The sequence below is a fragment of the Vespula vulgaris genome, chromosome 1 (genome assembly GCF_905475345.1).
Source record: "Vespula vulgaris chromosome 1, iyVesVulg1.1, whole genome shotgun sequence".
NCBI classification, from domain to species: Eukaryota; Metazoa; Arthropoda; class Insecta; order Hymenoptera; family Vespidae; genus Vespula; species Vespula vulgaris.
In genome coordinates, this window is record NC_066586.1 from 16640077 (window position 1) to 16657088 (window position 17012).

The 17012-nt window shown below is 31.4% G+C and overlaps 4 protein-coding genes across 11 annotated transcripts in view; 2 read left to right on the forward strand and 2 right to left on the reverse strand.

Moving 5' to 3' along the window:
* The first annotated feature begins 1087 nt into the window (after positions 1–1087).
* LOC127063309 (CDP-diacylglycerol--glycerol-3-phosphate 3-phosphatidyltransferase, mitochondrial) lies at positions 1088–3683 on the forward strand. The gene is made up of 8 exons (XM_050992890.1): positions 1088–1419; positions 1719–1917; positions 1993–2115; positions 2191–2468; positions 2538–2812; positions 2881–3117; positions 3206–3415; positions 3481–3683. The coding sequence occupies exons 1-8, from the start codon at positions 1376–1378 to the stop codon at positions 3681–3683; spliced, it is 1569 nt and encodes a 522-aa protein (XP_050848847.1). The 5' UTR covers positions 1088–1375.
* Positions 3684–4118: 435 nt separating this feature from the next.
* Positions 4119–7703, reverse strand: LOC127063253 (eukaryotic translation initiation factor 3 subunit B). The gene is made up of 11 exons (XM_050992758.1): positions 7498–7703; positions 7054–7249; positions 6658–6970; positions 6223–6579; positions 5907–6049; positions 5687–5822; positions 5400–5595; positions 5138–5318; positions 4829–5069; positions 4625–4733; positions 4119–4544 (listed from the first exon to the last, which is right to left on the reverse strand). The coding sequence occupies exons 1-11, from the start codon at positions 7631–7633 to the stop codon at positions 4444–4446; spliced, it is 2109 nt and encodes a 702-aa protein (XP_050848715.1). The 5' UTR covers positions 7634–7703; the 3' UTR covers positions 4119–4443.
* A 235-nt stretch (positions 7704–7938) lies between these two features.
* On the forward strand, positions 7939–9373 carry LOC127063376 (dynein light chain Tctex-type 5-like). 2 transcript variants are annotated; one of them, XM_050993107.1, is made up of 4 exons: positions 7939–8281; positions 8370–8449; positions 8552–8745; positions 8862–9373. In XM_050993107.1, exons 1-4 carry the CDS (start codon positions 8272–8274, stop codon positions 9025–9027), a joined length of 450 nt encoding a protein of 149 aa, XP_050849064.1. In that variant the 5' UTR covers positions 7939–8271; the 3' UTR covers positions 9028–9373. The 2 variants fall into 2 exon arrangements, 1 of the variants encoding a protein (XP_050849064.1); XR_007781330.1 differs by lacking the exons at positions 7939–8281; positions 8552–8745 and having other exon boundaries at positions 8316–8449.
* A 2440-nt stretch (positions 9374–11813) lies between these two features.
* The window catches only part of LOC127063204 (uncharacterized), a 217465-nt gene continuing 212266 nt past the window's right edge, over positions 11814–17012 (reverse strand). For all 7 annotated transcript variants that reach the window (XM_050992661.1, XM_050992687.1, XM_050992680.1 and 4 more), the window contains 4 exons: positions 16533–16723; positions 16143–16439; positions 15914–16067; positions 11814–15814 (listed from right to left, as the gene is read on the reverse strand). In XM_050992661.1, coding sequence (XP_050848618.1) covers positions 15383–15814; positions 15914–16067; positions 16143–16439; positions 16533–16723 — 1074 coding nt within the window. In that variant the 3' untranslated portion in view covers positions 11814–15382. The remainder of the gene's footprint in view (positions 15815–15913; positions 16068–16142; positions 16440–16532; positions 16724–17012) is intronic.

Sequence of the window (17012 nt, forward strand, 5' to 3'; positions counted from 1 at the left end):
ATCAAAAATCTAGATAATTATTAAATTAACAGTTAAAATATAATAAAGAAGAAAATATTTATATTTTTGATTAATCATCATCCTATCATGTTTCATAAACAATAAATATGGTTCACTACTGTTAAAGGAAGATGAAAGAATATTTAACGATAATACAATTAGATACTCCACTTACTTCAAAAATTATTTTTCAATCACGTACACGATAGTCGAAAATATTTTATACACGTCCAACTTATAAGCCACTTTATACAATAAACATAAAAAAGGGAACGCCAATTTACGGTAATTGATAGTGGCGCCATCTTGGTTCATAATTTTCAGAACTACTTTCATTTTCGAAGGTTTTTTATTTAAACAACTGGTAATTCTTTAGATTTGTTGTCTTGCTAACACGAGTAAATATTGTTTAATTTATGTTAAAATTAAGTTGAAAATGTTTATTGTTTTAAATAATAAAAAATAGTAAATTATAATTTCAATCAACGTGCACCAATGAAAATTATTTCACTGTAGTTAGCAATGCTATTGAAATGCACAGTAATATGATATCGGTAAATCGATAAATCTTTGATTAACTATTCTGTAGACACGTTATGAATCATTAATGCCCTACTTTGTAGTCACGCTAGGAATTGTTGATAAACTACTCTATAGCACGTAAATTATAGACGAACTATTTCATAGACACTGTTTTATCCTTTACATTGAATATTTTTTTTCATTCTTATTAATATATTATATAATTTGATACTCTCTCTCTCTCTCTCTCTCTCTCTCTCTCTCTCTCTCTCTCTCTCTCTCTGTCTCTTTTTATTACATGTATATATTCACTGTAAATTGTAAAAATTTAGCGATTTATTGTTAAATAATGCTTCAATTATCGTAAATGTTGGATCGAGGTCCCGTTTTTCTGGAATATATGATTATACCTTTGAATATGTCTTTTTATATATGAATAAAATTTTCAGTATTTTTGATATTTAAAATATTGATTTTCTAAGTTTTATCAAATTCTGACTTTCCTATCTTCCTTCATATTTAATTTCATGTAAAATTTTAATCATTTTATTGTACGTAAAATAAAAAATTGTATGATAGAATAAATATTATTAAGTATAACATTTTTGACATCATATAAATATAGACAGAAAATTTTGTATGTGTTATCGTCTTGTTGATTTTATTTATATTAAAAAATGATATACAGTACGGTTTTTGTGAAACAGTATAATCTTATATTTCTGACGACACTTTTGTGACTAATAAAATTTTTGAAGTTCTACGTATATACTGCATGTGTCTACAAGCTCCTTTGACAAAGCACAGCTTCACAAATTAAACTAGAAATTCATTTGTAGAATAAATTTTACTCATGCACATTTCCACCTCGCAGTTTTGGAAGCGAATTTTGAAACGGTAACTCTATATAGCGATTACAATGTAATTTCTCTAACGTAAGAAGAAATAAGATATCCTATTAACCTCAAAACTTTTTTTTGATGTTTCATAAAATCTAATTTTATACTTAATCGAATGTTTTGTATGACCTTCGTTTTGTTGTAATATATTAAGCTATTTTCATTGTTATGTAATGTTTCTATATATACAATTAAGTATTATATAAAATTGATCATACACATGAAATATATAATTACAACTCTCTTCAAAATATTCTTTTTTGTTCTTTTTTTAATGCATGTGTAATAAAATTCTAGGTGTAATGGATTGAAACTAGTAAATCTTCAAACATATTTAAAACCGTATAGAATAAATTTATTTATCGCAAGAAATAGAACACAAATCACAATTTTACAGGAAGATAAACTTTTAGAAATAGAAATGCTACATCCCAAAGTAGACAATTTATGCTGGTTGCACAAAGTTGCACCAGGATTTCCTATAAATGGTTCAAAGGTAAAATTGATAATAATATATACATATATCTAGATCGATATAAATCTTACTTTGTATATTGGTGTTATATTACAGATTACAATAATTCATGAACCTGTTCATTTTTATGGTACATTATTAAAAATGTGTAAATTTGCTAAAAAGAGAATCACATTTGCATCCTTATATTTGGGAACTGGGAAGTTAGAATCTGAATTGGTAAATAATAGAATCATTTATTACTTGTATTATATAATCTCCTAAACCGAGTATAAAATTTATAATTGTTTATAGGTACAAACAATAGAGCATGCTATTCTTTCAAGCAATGGAAATATTAAAGCAAGATTTTTGTTAGATTACATGAGAGGTTCTAGAGGTACACAGAATTCACGTAAAATGTTAGAACCATTGCTCAAAGGAAAATATGCTCATTGCTCTGAAGTTTTTCTATATCATACACCTAAACTTCGTGGACTTTTAAAAGTTATTATGCCGGATCGTTACAATGAAGTTATAGGTTTACAACATATGAAATTGTATATGATAGATGATACTTTGATAATAAGTGGGTATGTACGTATGTGCATTAGTAATCATTTTATAGTAAGATAATATTAATGAATTTTATATTTTTATAGTGCAAATTTAAGTAACGATTATTTCACGAATCGGCAGGACCGATATTTTATAATAGAAGATGCTAAGGAACTCTGTGATTTCTATGATGACTTAGTTAAAAGGGTGGGAGAATTTAGTTTTGTTTTACAATCAGATGGTAGTACAAAGTTAAACTCTACATTAAGTTCTCATCCATGTGAAGGACCAAAGCAAGAATTTTCTGAGGAAGCTGCACACAGAATAAAAACGCTTTTCCAAAATGAAATTCAAAAACGTATTGAGCTTAACAAACAAAGTAATTAGTTTTTATATTTAAGAATTTAGTAGTTCTATATTCAAATTAATAGTTATTTTATTTGTTAGAAGAGGCTTCAGATGTAGATACTTGGATTTTTCCATTAGTACAAATGGGTCAACTTAATATATTACATGATAGTGAAGTGACATTGAAGTTGTTACAATCAGCTTCATTGGGAGCAAGACTTAAATTAGCAACTGGATATTTTAATTTAACTTCAGATTATATCAGTGCTGTACTTAAACAATGTCAAGCTACGTGTGATCTTCTAACAGCACATCCTACTGCTAATGGATTTTTTAGTACGTTAATTATACATACTACATTTATATAAAAACTTCTTCATTCAAGTAATAGTAGATCTTGTATGATACTAATGTTAATCTGTAGGTGCGAAAGGTATTGCAAGTAGTATTCCAGCAGTATACACAAAAATAGAAGAATTATTTTATAAAACGTGTGAAAGATTAGGTCAACAAGAAAGAGTAACATTATGGGAATTTATTAAACCAGGATGGACATATCATGCTAAGGGCCTTTGGTATTTTTTACCAGGTCAACAAAGACCTTGTCTGACTCTTGTTGGATCACCTAATTTTGGTATGTCATAATAAAACTAAAGAAAAACGCAAAGAAATAATATTTTACGGCCCGTAATATATTAGGTTACAGATCAGTAAACAGAGATTTGGAAACACAAATTGCAATTGTAACTAAAAATGAAAAATTACAAATGGCTTTGCAAGAAGAACAGGAACGTTTGTTTACGTGTGCTAAACCAGTTACAAAAAGAACATTTTCTCAAGAAGACCGAATACCTCCAGCTTGGATACGCACAACAGTTGTGTTATTTCGATATTTTTTTTAGTACAATACCAACGTCTTCAATGGTTTCATTCAATAACCAATACCTCAAAACTTATTTAATTATTATAAACATTATATTATATTAATATATACAAATAGAGTATTATTGGCGAACGATAGCTTAAGTTAATAAGGATCATTCTATAGCTTGGTTAAAATATTCGCGTTAGCACACGTATAATAAGACTGTAAATAAAAATAATTCTGTAACACATAGAGTACATAGTGTATATTACGGTACATATTTCATTAATACAGACAAACCTATCAGACAGAAATAAATTATGTTATAATGTTAATATCATATCTTCTCTAATTCGTTTATTACATGTCATGTAAAAATTGTTGATTGTTTTAATAAGATATATTTTGCTTTTGCAAATGATAAATTAATTATCGTGGACATAGGTTAAATAAATAAAAAAATTCTCTGATGTATACAAATTGGTAGAATAATTATTTCCTTGTCTACATGCTATTCTGTATGGGATGTGGTAATATTTTATGTTACTATGGTTCCGACGTTTTATGCGGATTATTGAAATTACAGAATTCATTCCAATTACAATACAGAAAGAATATGATAGGAATTGTCCATAACCGTATAGGACAGTCATTTTTAACTATTTATAGAGTCACAATCAATATGACTCTATTATAGTAACCACGGTGACACTTTGCACAATTAGTTGATTCAACTGACTTTGCTTCAGAGATTTCCAAGACCAGCAAGCAGAAGAAAAATTTGATGCTTTTATTATTTATTTATCATCAATAACAAACGTTTCTTCCTTTACGAAAAATTCTACAACTTCTTCTTCTACGTTCTTAGAATCAGAATCTAATTCATCTGTATCGATATCTGAAAAATATATGGAGTACATTACATGCTAGATTTCAAAGTTATTAGTTTTTAATAACATTTGTGGCAATTATACTCACTGTTACGTAATTCAAGGCGACGTTTCTTTTGATTATTATACTCTTCTATTCTCTTGGTGCGATATTCTTCAAAGGCTTTCATTGCTGCACAGCGTTTCTCAATAAGTTCCTATAATAAAGTATAGTTTTAAAATAATGATATACACACACGTGCGCGCGGCACACGTATATTTGGCGATTAATACATTTTAAAAGTTTACATACTTTGGAAGCACGTGTTAATCTCATACGATCTTTGCTTTCAAATTGAGCCGAATACTTCTTCAAATTCTTTTTAATTTCTTTAATTTGTTCAGCGGTCAGGAGAGTCGGTGGTCTAGGACGCCACAATAACTGATTGAATGCATTTAAGTTAACTCTTTTCAAAATACGACCTTGGAATGTCCATATCCAATAACCATTATCGACAGTAGTTTTCCAGCTAGAAACAGCTGTTACAACATATCTAAAAGGCAGGAAAATATTAATTATAAAATATATTAGAAGAGAAAAAAAGAATAAAATTTAACAAACCTTCCAGTTGGATCCCATTCGACGTCTGAAGTTTGATAATGATCAGTTGAGTTCATAATGGTAAAATCATTAGTATCAATAAATTCAAGAGCACCAGCCATTGTTGTTAGACCAGCCAATACAACAAATTGACCAGATGGTGACCAGAATAAATGATTACATGCCTTCTTTTCCAATTTCTCTGTTAAATAAATTCAAGTTTTAAAAATAACTTTTCAAATAGAAGGAAAACAAGATTTAATAAGTATATTTGTCAACTCACTGAGAAGAGCAGGTTGATGACCACATCTAACTTCATAGAAGCTTACGTTTACACTTGGAATTTCTCCATGAATTATAGCAAATTTGTTGCCAATTGGTTCCCATGCAAAAGCATGGATTGGTTCTTTTATTTCTACACTGTCAACAGGGATCTGTTTCTCTCTCATATGAAATATTTCAAAGTTATATGACATTCCCTATAATCAAAAATACAGTATTAGAAAATAGTTCGTCTTTTAATAATTCATTTAAATGTATGTACATTTTCAAATGTTTTATCGAGCTTACTGTATATTTTTGTTCTGTTTTTTCTTTACGTTTAGCGAAACGATCTACTTTTACACATAAGTAATCTCCAGATTTCTGCCAATATATCTTACAATCGGCAACATTGAACAAATTCTTGTTTCGTATCTCGTTGCGACTATAACCATATATTAATTAATTTGTATATAAGAAAAAATAATTTTCAAAAAAAAAAAAAAAATACAAATACTAAATTATTTACTTTGGAATCTCCAGCAGGGTGACTCTTGCAGGAACATCTTTATCTTCTGGCACCCAGTAAGCAAGAACATTATCTGTAGGAGACCAACTGAAGTCTCGAATACCAGGGATTTTAATACTTTTCTTATCCAGTAGTCTGAATGACTATAAAACAAGCATAAATTTGTTTATTTTAATTTTATAACTATTCCTATTTACATTTGCAAAAACAAAATAAATCTTATTAAAATAATCAACAATTTTTATGACATATGTAACAAATGAATTAGAAAAAATATAATTTACACACATACACATATTATGTAGGAAAAACTTACTGGTGTTTCATAAACACTTAAAACATCTATACCCATCCAAGCTAAATACTGGTCATCATGGGACCAACGGAATATAGGCCATACTGAAGATCCTTCTGGATAGAAAGAACGTTTCTCTTGACCAGATAGAATATCCCATACAGCCAAGCGTTTTTGATCTGAACCTAGATCAGTTCGTGGTGTATATGTTACAAGATAACGTTCACAAGGTGAGAAATCAATACATTCAACGCCTCTTTGACTGAACTTCACTTGTTGGACAAATTGAGGACCACCCCACAATGCAACACCTAATTTATGAAAGGTTGCCAAGTATGTACCTAAAGGTGACCATTTGACATATGTCTCTGTCCAACGCTGTTAGTAAAAAATATTTGTAAACGTCATTGTTGATGATTTGCTAATAAATTACATATAATCCATAACTGAACTTACAGGTCGATCTTCTAACAATGTAGGTTCAGGAGCAGAGTTTTGCCAAATTTGTACAGATACAGCAGGACCATTTCCATATAATACACAAAACTGATCATAAGCATCTGGTTCTAATAAATAATAATGCAAATCGCTAGCTGCTTTGAATGGTTGAGGTTTCGGTGGTTCCCAATCAGTAGGAATCTCTTCATACTTTTTGAAGTCAGTAAATAGATTTACTTTTAAAGTATGCTGCTTATCAATTTTATGATTATTTGCAGACTTTGCTGCTGCTAACGCATTCATTGGACTACTGTATTCCAAAAAGATATACCTATTTTACAGTGACAAAAAAGATGAAAAGATAAAATTATTATTCTTATAATGGATCTTAATTCATATAGAGACACAACTAACCCTTTGGTATATCCATTTTCATTTTTGGGATAGTATTGATTAACTATTGTGCCAAACTTCCCAAGGACCTTACTGATGAATGATTGCAATTTTTCTAATCTTTCTGGTTCCACTTGAGGTACGCCGTCAATTACGACTACAGATTCAACACCATCCGTCTCCGAAGGTTTTTGTTTTAAAATGTCACCAAGTAATTCTGATATAAAAATGTAAACAAAGAAAGATCAGAAATAGTATAAGATATTTTCAAAGCAGGCAATTATTACGTAAGGAAAAGTTTCATAAATTTACTTTTTTTTTTTCCTTACTTATATATAGACAAATCAGAGTTTGATTTTTGGAGGTTATATCGCATGTGCCACATTTCCGAATTGTACGCGACCATGCCTTCTTTCAACGTAGGGTAACAATTGTTGAATGTCATTTCGAATAAAACGTGCTTACCTTCGTCGGTAATATCATCAACAAAACCTTCTGGATCACTGAAGTTTGGTTCTTCATCGTCATTCAAAATATCATCGTTATTTTTGACAGCATCTTCATTTTGAGGCGTTTTATCCACCAACGTTTTCTTCGCCATCTTAGAAACCTCTTTTGGTGTACCGGGTTAAAGTGGCAGCGAGCCACGATTACACCGCCTGTACAGGGAAACGTTCGAAAAAGAATACCGTGTTGCCAACTGTTACACTTGTCTTTCATTTATACCTCCATTTTACATACGAGTCACGTTAACATTCATTGGTTGTATTTTCTTGACCACTAGAATATCCTTCAATCAGTGATGAGCTTTAAATTTTATGAATCGGTAAACTCCAATTGAAATCATCCCTTATATCTTATCCAATGATAGATGTGTAGTATTCATTAATTATTTAAATCAAATAATCGTGTTAATCCAACAATTTAAATTATCATAAAATAGAATAGAATTGTCGAAAATATTCATCACTTGAAAAATACTGCGAAATTTGATTCGATTTCATTTTATCATCAATGATAACTGAACAAGCATATCGAGTTACGTTACTTTTAGATTTACATTATCAAAGTCATTGATACGCGCCAAATTCAATATACTTCATAAAGAATATGTCGTAAATTTGTTTAACTATATTATTTTTATATAATTGTCCTATATTATCTCTTTTTACATGCATATATTTTTATATTTTTCATTCATTTATATAGTGAACATTTATATACATAAACGTTATAATTATGTCTGGGGGTAAGTAAAATATACATGTTACTGTTAATATTCATTTTGCAATAATATTCAAGAAAATGTTTGGTTATATCCTAATGAAACTGTTTAGTTTTACGTCGAAACAGAAGCTCTATAACGCGATTAGGAAGACCTAGCATACTATTTAGAACATTGAAAGGCGGTATCAAGGTACGATGTATATTTCGAAACAATTTGTTTACTTTTCTAATGCATTCTATCCAATGTTCAACTCTATCAATGAAATGTATAATCCTTATTTCAATATTTTAGATTCCAAGATATCAAAATACATACCGATTAGAATCTTTCTTTCCTGTAAAAGTAGAAGTAGTCGATAAAATATTGCAGGACGTAATGTCTTCCACCTTGCAAGATATAAGATATAATCCTATAATATGTCTTGAGATTTGTAAAGATATGTCACAGAAAGTGCGCGATATAATATTTAAAAAGTCCTATGACCGGTATTATCGCCGAATTATATTTCCTAATTTTCCAGAGTTTTCATTAATCATCAATTATTAACTGCTTTTCATAAATAGTTTTCATAAATTTGTTAACACGATTTTTCCTATTGTAGTTACAAATACACAGTGGTCATGACGATAATACAAAAACTCGGACAACATATGGAAATCAATATGGCGTGTTTGTGGGATTTACAAAGAGACAATTATTCTACGTACGTTGTAGAAACTTCGGAATTTATTGCTCTCGGTTTAGTCATTTTCACTTATTACGAATAAACCGAGTAAAACTGAGATCTTTTTATTGTGATCTATGAAGATGAGCTTCAGTATTATCTCGTTTCGTTTTTATCGACGACTTTGAAACTTTCTTGAAACATTCTTGAAAATCAATTGAAAAAATGCAAGATATTTCAGTAAAAAAAAAAGTCGATCTTTTATATTTTGTTACGTAATGGTTTCACGATATACAGTATTCTCGATTATTGTTGTACTCCCTTTATTCCCATAAAAAATATCCAGCTTATAAACTGATAATGGTATCGCGTTAAGATACGCGTTATTATGTATGTAGCATTGTCTTTATATATGTATATGATACAATAAACGTTAATTTTAACTTTTCTTTTATTTTTTTCTTTTCTTCAAGTTCAAGCGACGTTTTTCAAAAAAGAGCATTGCTATTCTACGCTACCCACCTGCACAGATAAAGAGATCTATTAGTTTTATATTTAACATATATATTTCTTTTCCTTTCCATTTATATTTTCGTATCACGGAATTATACATGCAACGTTCGTTTTCTTTTATTTTTTTTTCTTTGTTTATATTTTTTCTTGCTTTTAATTTTTTTATCCTACCGTCATTTTCATACGGCGACACGAGCACAAAAATAAGGATGGTATAGAAACAATTTTCTTTCTTTCCTTTTTTTTTCTTTCTTTGTTTATGGATTAGAAAAACTAATGTAAATGAGAGAGATCGTAGTGCAGAATTGAATGAATTGAAAAATTATGTGTCAGCACGTGGCGCTATTCCATACGAGTTATGAATTTCACGTTTTCTTTATTGTTGTTAAATTAATATGTGTTCGGGATATATATATGTGTGTATATACGCTCTCATATACACACACACATATATGTATGCATATATATGTATGCATATATATACGTATATATATATATATATATACGCATATAAAATAGCGACAAGAGTACACAATGTATCATTATGATTAGTAATAATAATAATTTGTAGTTGAAGAATTTATCGATAGCTAGTAAAAAAGATTAGTTAATTTGATAATAATGATAATAATAAATAAGTAAATAATGAATAATAAAGAAAATAATAATGATGCAAATAATAATGTGTTCGATATTAATGATGATAACAATAATAATAATCGTTCATGATACAGTCGCATATTCGTAATTTTGTAGTCCATCGTCGTTTGTTTACATCATTCATTATAGATACAGGGATACAGAAAAATAATACCGCGCGGCTGTGGTGGAATGTTTCTAAACTATATATATATATATATACATACATACATATATATGTATAAATATATATACATATATATATTTATATATGTATATATAAAAGGGGATCGAGAGGACTATCGTTAATAATTCATTAAATTTTACACACATTGTCGGTTTAATTCGCTCTTTTTCCGTTTGGAAAATTCGTGGCAATCTCTACGACGACGTATGCGGGATCGAATAAAAAAAATTTGATCTATCGATCATAATTTTATTTTTTCTTTTCATTCTATTCTTTCTTCGCAGGAATGATAGCCGCATACGTCGTCGTCGGTATCGTGAATGTACGATGTAGCTTCACACTTTTGTTTCTTTTTTTGTTGTATTAATAGATTTTTTATTTTTTTTATTTATTTTTTTTTTTAAATAACATTAGAGTTAATTGTACCTTTACTTACGATCCTACCTGGCCGAGAACTCGTCTACGATCGTTAATAATAAATGCGACAAATGAATTTTACACGCGCCACGAGCCTCGCTAGTTTTATCCTTGGTCCATTTTCGACGCATACGTTTATTTACATGGGCTTTTTTTTCTTTCTTTTCTTTCTTTCTTTCTTTCTCTCTCTCTCTCTCTCTCTTTCTCTCTCTTTTTTTCTTTTTTAATTTATCTTTCTTCGCAAACGGAATCAAGAGCAAATCACCGACGAGTGTTCGAGACGTCGTCGTATTTATCTCATTCGTACACGACTTTCTTTCGTTTCCTTTTTTTTTTTCATCGTCTTTTTTTCTCTCCTTTATTTCCTCTTTTTTCTCTCTCCTTTCTCTCTCATTCTTAATTGAATAAAACATGTTTATTTCAATTTCTCCTTCTTAGGCAATAAATAGTAGAACGTTGACCACCGATCTCACTTATATTAAGAAAAAAGAGAGGAAAAAAGAAAGAGAAAAGAACAAAAAAAAAGATATAGAGTTTGACAGTCGAAATCAAATGAATTAATTTTGTTCTTTTGTTTTGTTTAAATTCAAACGCAACCCAGACGCAACCCAGACGCAATCCCTATTGAAAGAAGTCGAAATAAAATTATACACACATTCCGTATATTTCTCGTAAACTCAGTGACAATGTGTCGACCGTTGTTGCAATTATTACATACATACATACGAAATACACTTTGGTTTTGTTTGTTTTGTTTTGTTTTATTATTATTATTATTATTATTTTTATTATTATTATTATTATTATTATTTTTATTATTTTTATTATTATTATTACTATTATTAATATTATTAATATTAATATTAATATTATTATTATTATTATTATTATTATTATTATTATTATTATTATTATTATTATTATTATTATTATTATTATTTGCTCCTTCTTTCTTCTTTTCTTTCTTTTTTTCTTTCTTTTTCTCTTTTTTTCTTTCTTCTTTCTCATTTGTTTTTTGGTTAATTATTTTGTTTAATCCTTAGTCTCTCGAGGGAGGCACTTTGAACGTAGCTATCTCCCCTTCGCCCCGCGGCGAAAGACGACATTCCACCTCGCCGTGATCGGTATGGAAATATCGAAGGTTCTCAATTTTATTTTTCTCATTCACTGTGTGTGTCATGTTTTTTTTTAACATGTGTATGTGTGTGTGTGTGCGCGCACACGCACGCGCGTGCATGTATGCGTGTGAGTGTCATCACGTATTTGTTGTGTATATCATGTGGTGGCATTTTTTCCGTTTGTTATTTTTTTTCTTTTACGCATGCTATTATATGTATGTATATGACACATTTACAATAATAACAATATGTTACTCGTCGACAATCGCCACGGTACACCTGGGCTTCCATTAATCGGCATACGTTTTCTTTTTTTATTTCTTTTTCATTTTCTTCGTGTGTTTATATTCATATTTATATATATATATTTTTATATATATATATATTATATATTATATATATATATTTATTTATATATGTATAATCCGAAAAGTTTCATGTGTGTTATCGATACTCATTGCATTTATGGCTTCATACGTAGCTTAGCTTCATTCATTTTTGGTTTTTATGTCCCTTATATATTCGTTTATCACAAAATTTCGAACGTGTCATTAATATTGAACAATTCACACATCATACTTCTCTCTCTCTCTCTCTCTCTCTCTCATTCTTTCATTCTCTCTCTCTCTCTCTCTCTCTCTCTCTCTCTCTCTCTTTCTCTCTTTCTCTCTCTCTCTCTCTCTCTCTCTCGCATTAAATTAGATTTCTTCTTTCATATTTCTTTCTTGTATCCTTTATTACACGAGGATGCAATTATTCTGTTAAGTAATAATAAAGATAATAATAATCACAATAATAATAATAATTAATAATAATAATAATCAATAGTAATCATATAATCATAATGATCGTTACGTTAATATGTAGACTGCAATAGGCAGTACTCTTCTTGCGCAATATAAGTTAAGTTAGCATACTATTGGATGTACGAGCGTGATGTAGGGAATGGGGGGAGATTGTTTCTTGTTATTGTTGTTAATCTTACGCTTCTACGCTAAAATACGAGAATTCGGTTTTGTGCCCAGCATTGTGTCAATCATAAATACGATTAAATTAATAGAAGGAAATATGCGGCGATTAATGATAGTCAGAAAGCATATGCAAAAGTTTTCTTATCAAGTAATTTAAATTTGTTATACTTGTGGTGTCAAGCTTTCTATTGCATATATAATATTATGAAAAGAAATCTTAATTATTATTGATTAAAAGTTATAGGTATTTGGTATAATTAAAATTTAAAGATAATAAAAAAGAATGTTGAACACAATAGGAAGACAAGAATTGCTATTCTTTTCAGAATAATTTTCAAGAAGTAAACGAATAGAATGATTGACTTAGCTGTGGCAACGAAAGAATCAATCCTTAACTGAGCGTGCTATATCAGAGGAGGTTGCAAAACTTTATATATGCAGGTAGAAATATACGAGGGTGATCTGGACGAAACAATTTTTAGATAACACAATTGGGAATGTTGATAAAATTTGAAGTAAAAAGGAAGACAAAAAGAAAGAAGAAAGAGAACCAAAAAAAGAAAATAAAAAAAAGAAAAATCAATTACAATTCAAACGAAAAAGATTTAATGACTAACGATTTATACAAGACGATAATTTATTGATACGATGGAGATAAAAATGACGTTTATAAGCGATCTTTCGAAAAATGCTTCATTCAATCACCCTCGTACGAACGTTGCCGTATCATCCTTTTCAACCTGCTTGCTCGATCATTTTCACATTGTGGCACATTTTATTTCCGTCTTCTGTTCTCGCTAGCTCTAGTTCGTTAAACGCAAACACGCCTTAAAACTCGTTAAGCTGCAGAGACGAATAAAATCACGGATCTCGGACCAGCTGCTTATTTTGCCATTACATCTTACATACCCGTTATAATAAAATACACATTTACAATATTACGTTAACCATAGTCGATTCGACTGAAACGCTTCGCGTAAACACGCTTCCATTCGTCCCATTTTCTCGCATTCTCTCTTTCTTTCGCTCGCTCTCTCTTTCTCTCTCTCTCTCTCTCCCTCTCTCTCTCTCCCTCTCTCTCACTCTCTCTCGCTCGCTCGCTCGCTCGCTCGCTCGCTCGTTCTCGCATATGTAATTATATGTACAAGTTTCGAAAATTGATTAAGAGTTCTGATATCCCTCTCTTTCTTCGCGCCATTATAAAAAATTGTGATTCGTTTCATCGTAGACTTAATTTTTAACACTTTCCTCCTTGTGTCGTGTGTCTCCCCTCCGACTCTTAAAATTAAGCTCATCCGACCTCAAGCTCTCCTCTCTAACAATTCATCATATATCGGCGATTCCTCGAGCCCTCACGATGATGTGTTGCACTCTCGCTATCTATCGTGTACAACTATTTAAAAATATCTCCGTAGTCGATCGTGTGGTCCATCACAGATAGTTCCAGTGTGTCGGAGGTACATCATACGAGATACGGCTACGCCGTGCTGTGTGAGACGAAAAAAAGACGTGCACACTTTCAAAGATTCTCCCTATAATTATTATTTTCATTAATCGTCGCGTCCATTAGAGCATTAGAACGTATGTAACAAGAGTTTTGTTTCATTTCTTTTTCATTCTCCCTCCCCCCGTTCTCTTCTCCTCACTTTCTTCTATTTTCTTTTCTTCTTTTTTTTTTCTTTCTCTCTCTTCTTTTCTTTTTTTTTATTCTATTTACACTCACTTTTCTTCTTTTCCTTTTTTTGTTTTTTTGTTGTTTTTTTTTTTTCTTTTAATATTAACACACACCAAAAGAGACGAACGCTCGTGTCTCAACGGATTCTCTTGGATCGGCAGTTATCTCCTCGACGAATCCTCAAAGATCGTGCTTATTACATTCGTGATATCTCGTCGAAAAAAAATAAAAACAAAAAAAAGAAAAAGAAACGTTCGAACGCTAATATATAATAATACGCAAATATATATATTTACATCCCATCGAGGCTCATATCGTTCCAAAATCGAGAATTTTAAATATTTTTACTCGAGAAGGAGAAGAACGACGAGGAAGTACGCGATTATACTTGTTTAAGGCATTATGTCGGTTCTTCATCTCGAGAGATCTCATTAGTCGCCATCGTAGTCGTTCTTCGCGGTTGCATTTTCTTGGCAGTGGGCGAAGACGAATAAAAAAAAGCACTGAAATAACATGGTGGATCCTTTCGATCGTCGTCGATCATTCGCCATTTTATCGGATCTTGCACTTCTCCGAGACACTATGCTACGGTTCAACGTTACTTTTCTTTTCTTTTCTTTCTTTTTCTTTTTTTTTTCGTAGGATTTAAAAAAAAAAAAGACAACATTGGGCCTCGATCAACCGTGATTGAAGGTATCGTGGGAAGAAGATCTTTGTAGATGACGATCGTACGGAGGATTCGAGAGGATTATAGCCAAAAAGGCTAAGAGAATTCGTTGGATCGAGAATTCTTGGCTTGTTGTTACTGTTATTGTTGTTGTTGTTGTTGTTGCTGTTGTTGTTATTATTGTTGTTGTTAATGTTGTAGGATGAGAACGAGCGTAGGATCGGGGGCCGAACGGTACTTCGCGCTCGACTTTGAACCGCGGCCCCGTGTGTCATACGGGCTCTTCCCTCTTGATGTTGATATTTTGCGAGGCGCAAAAGTCGCGCGTAAAGGGTATACAATTGAAGAGCTTGCAGACCTCGCACTCGTAGACGGGGACGTTGTAGAAGAGGGTAAGAAGGAGAACGAAGAGACCGACTATGAGCACGAGGCAAACCCAAATAAGAAAGATTTTACGACGTCTATCGTAGTGCCCGAAAGATATGAAAGGCATGAAGGCGTAAGCCGCAAGGAAGCCGAAGATAAAGCCGAAGAGATGAGCATAGTTGTCGATCCAGGGTAAAACACCGAGTATTAGGAGACCCAAAAGTATGCAGATTAACTTTGAAAGTGCTCGCCTTGGATGTTTCAGCATTGGCCAGCAATGCAGGACCTCTACGACTAGAGTGGCGAGCAGTGCAAAATGTGCTCCAGCTGGACCAACCTGAACAAAAGCAATCGATTATGTTGTCTTCTCTTATCGTGTTTTTGTTTTCTATTACATTTACATGTAAATGTCAAATTATAAATTATTTTATATTACCTCCGCTCTGTAAGGAACGAATATTGCACTGGCCAGATTTCCAGCTAACGCGCCCACGAAGTAGATCAAAGCGATACGCAACGAGCCCGTTAGCTTCTCCAAGTCTCTCATCAAGAAATATTGAATCAGTAGTGTGATTGCCAGGTGTAGAATTCTAAAAGATGACACGTTTAAATCCATACGATCGGTTAGGTATGAAGGGATTAAAAAAAAAGGATCGCGATACTACCCAGCATGAAGGAAGGTCGTAGTGAATAATCTATAGAACTGGTCCGGCCATTCAGGATGGAGGAACGGTATCATACCGCAAACGTCGTGGAGGCATTCGACTTGGGAGCACAAGGATGCTTCCTCGTGAAAATAACCACCGACAAAGTCACAATACTCCTTCGTTGTTATCCGACACATTCCATGAATACCGATACAGCAGGGATGTCCTATCACTTCGCAAACCATGTGCTCCGCCATTTTGTCTTTGTATCGACCGATCGGAAAGTTTCCATTTCCTCTTTGATTCAAATTTTTGCTATCGAATTGAAAAATTCGTTGAATACCTTTCCATTTCTAATATTAAATATTTACAAAGAAGTATTTGATCCTCGATCATCTTCATACTTACTTGTAGCGCTGACTGAACGGATTAGTTTTTCGACAGATGGGCCACTTAGTGATATCATCTGGCCATTCGTACGGGGCTATGCTAGCTGGAGCATCACAAAATTTTGGGTCCAAACCACAAACGGATCCACTTATTCGTCCACCAGGTCCACTGTCTCCAGGGCCCCATTTTTTCCAGGTCGATATCGTGTTCTATATATATATATATGTGTGTGTGTGTATGTATGTGTATATCTTATTTTTATATCTTATCAAATTACTATACTTATAGATTACTCCTCGTAATTACTTACAAAGAAAAAGTTATGTATCTTAAAGGTTGAATAATATTTACATAATCATATTCACTTTTACGTTAATATTCATGATAATCATAAAATTAGAAGGGCCAATGAAAAGGATTAATAATAAAGAAAATTCAAATATAAATAAATATAAATTATCGTGTAATGAATGCATGCTTAATGGTCCATTAAATTTA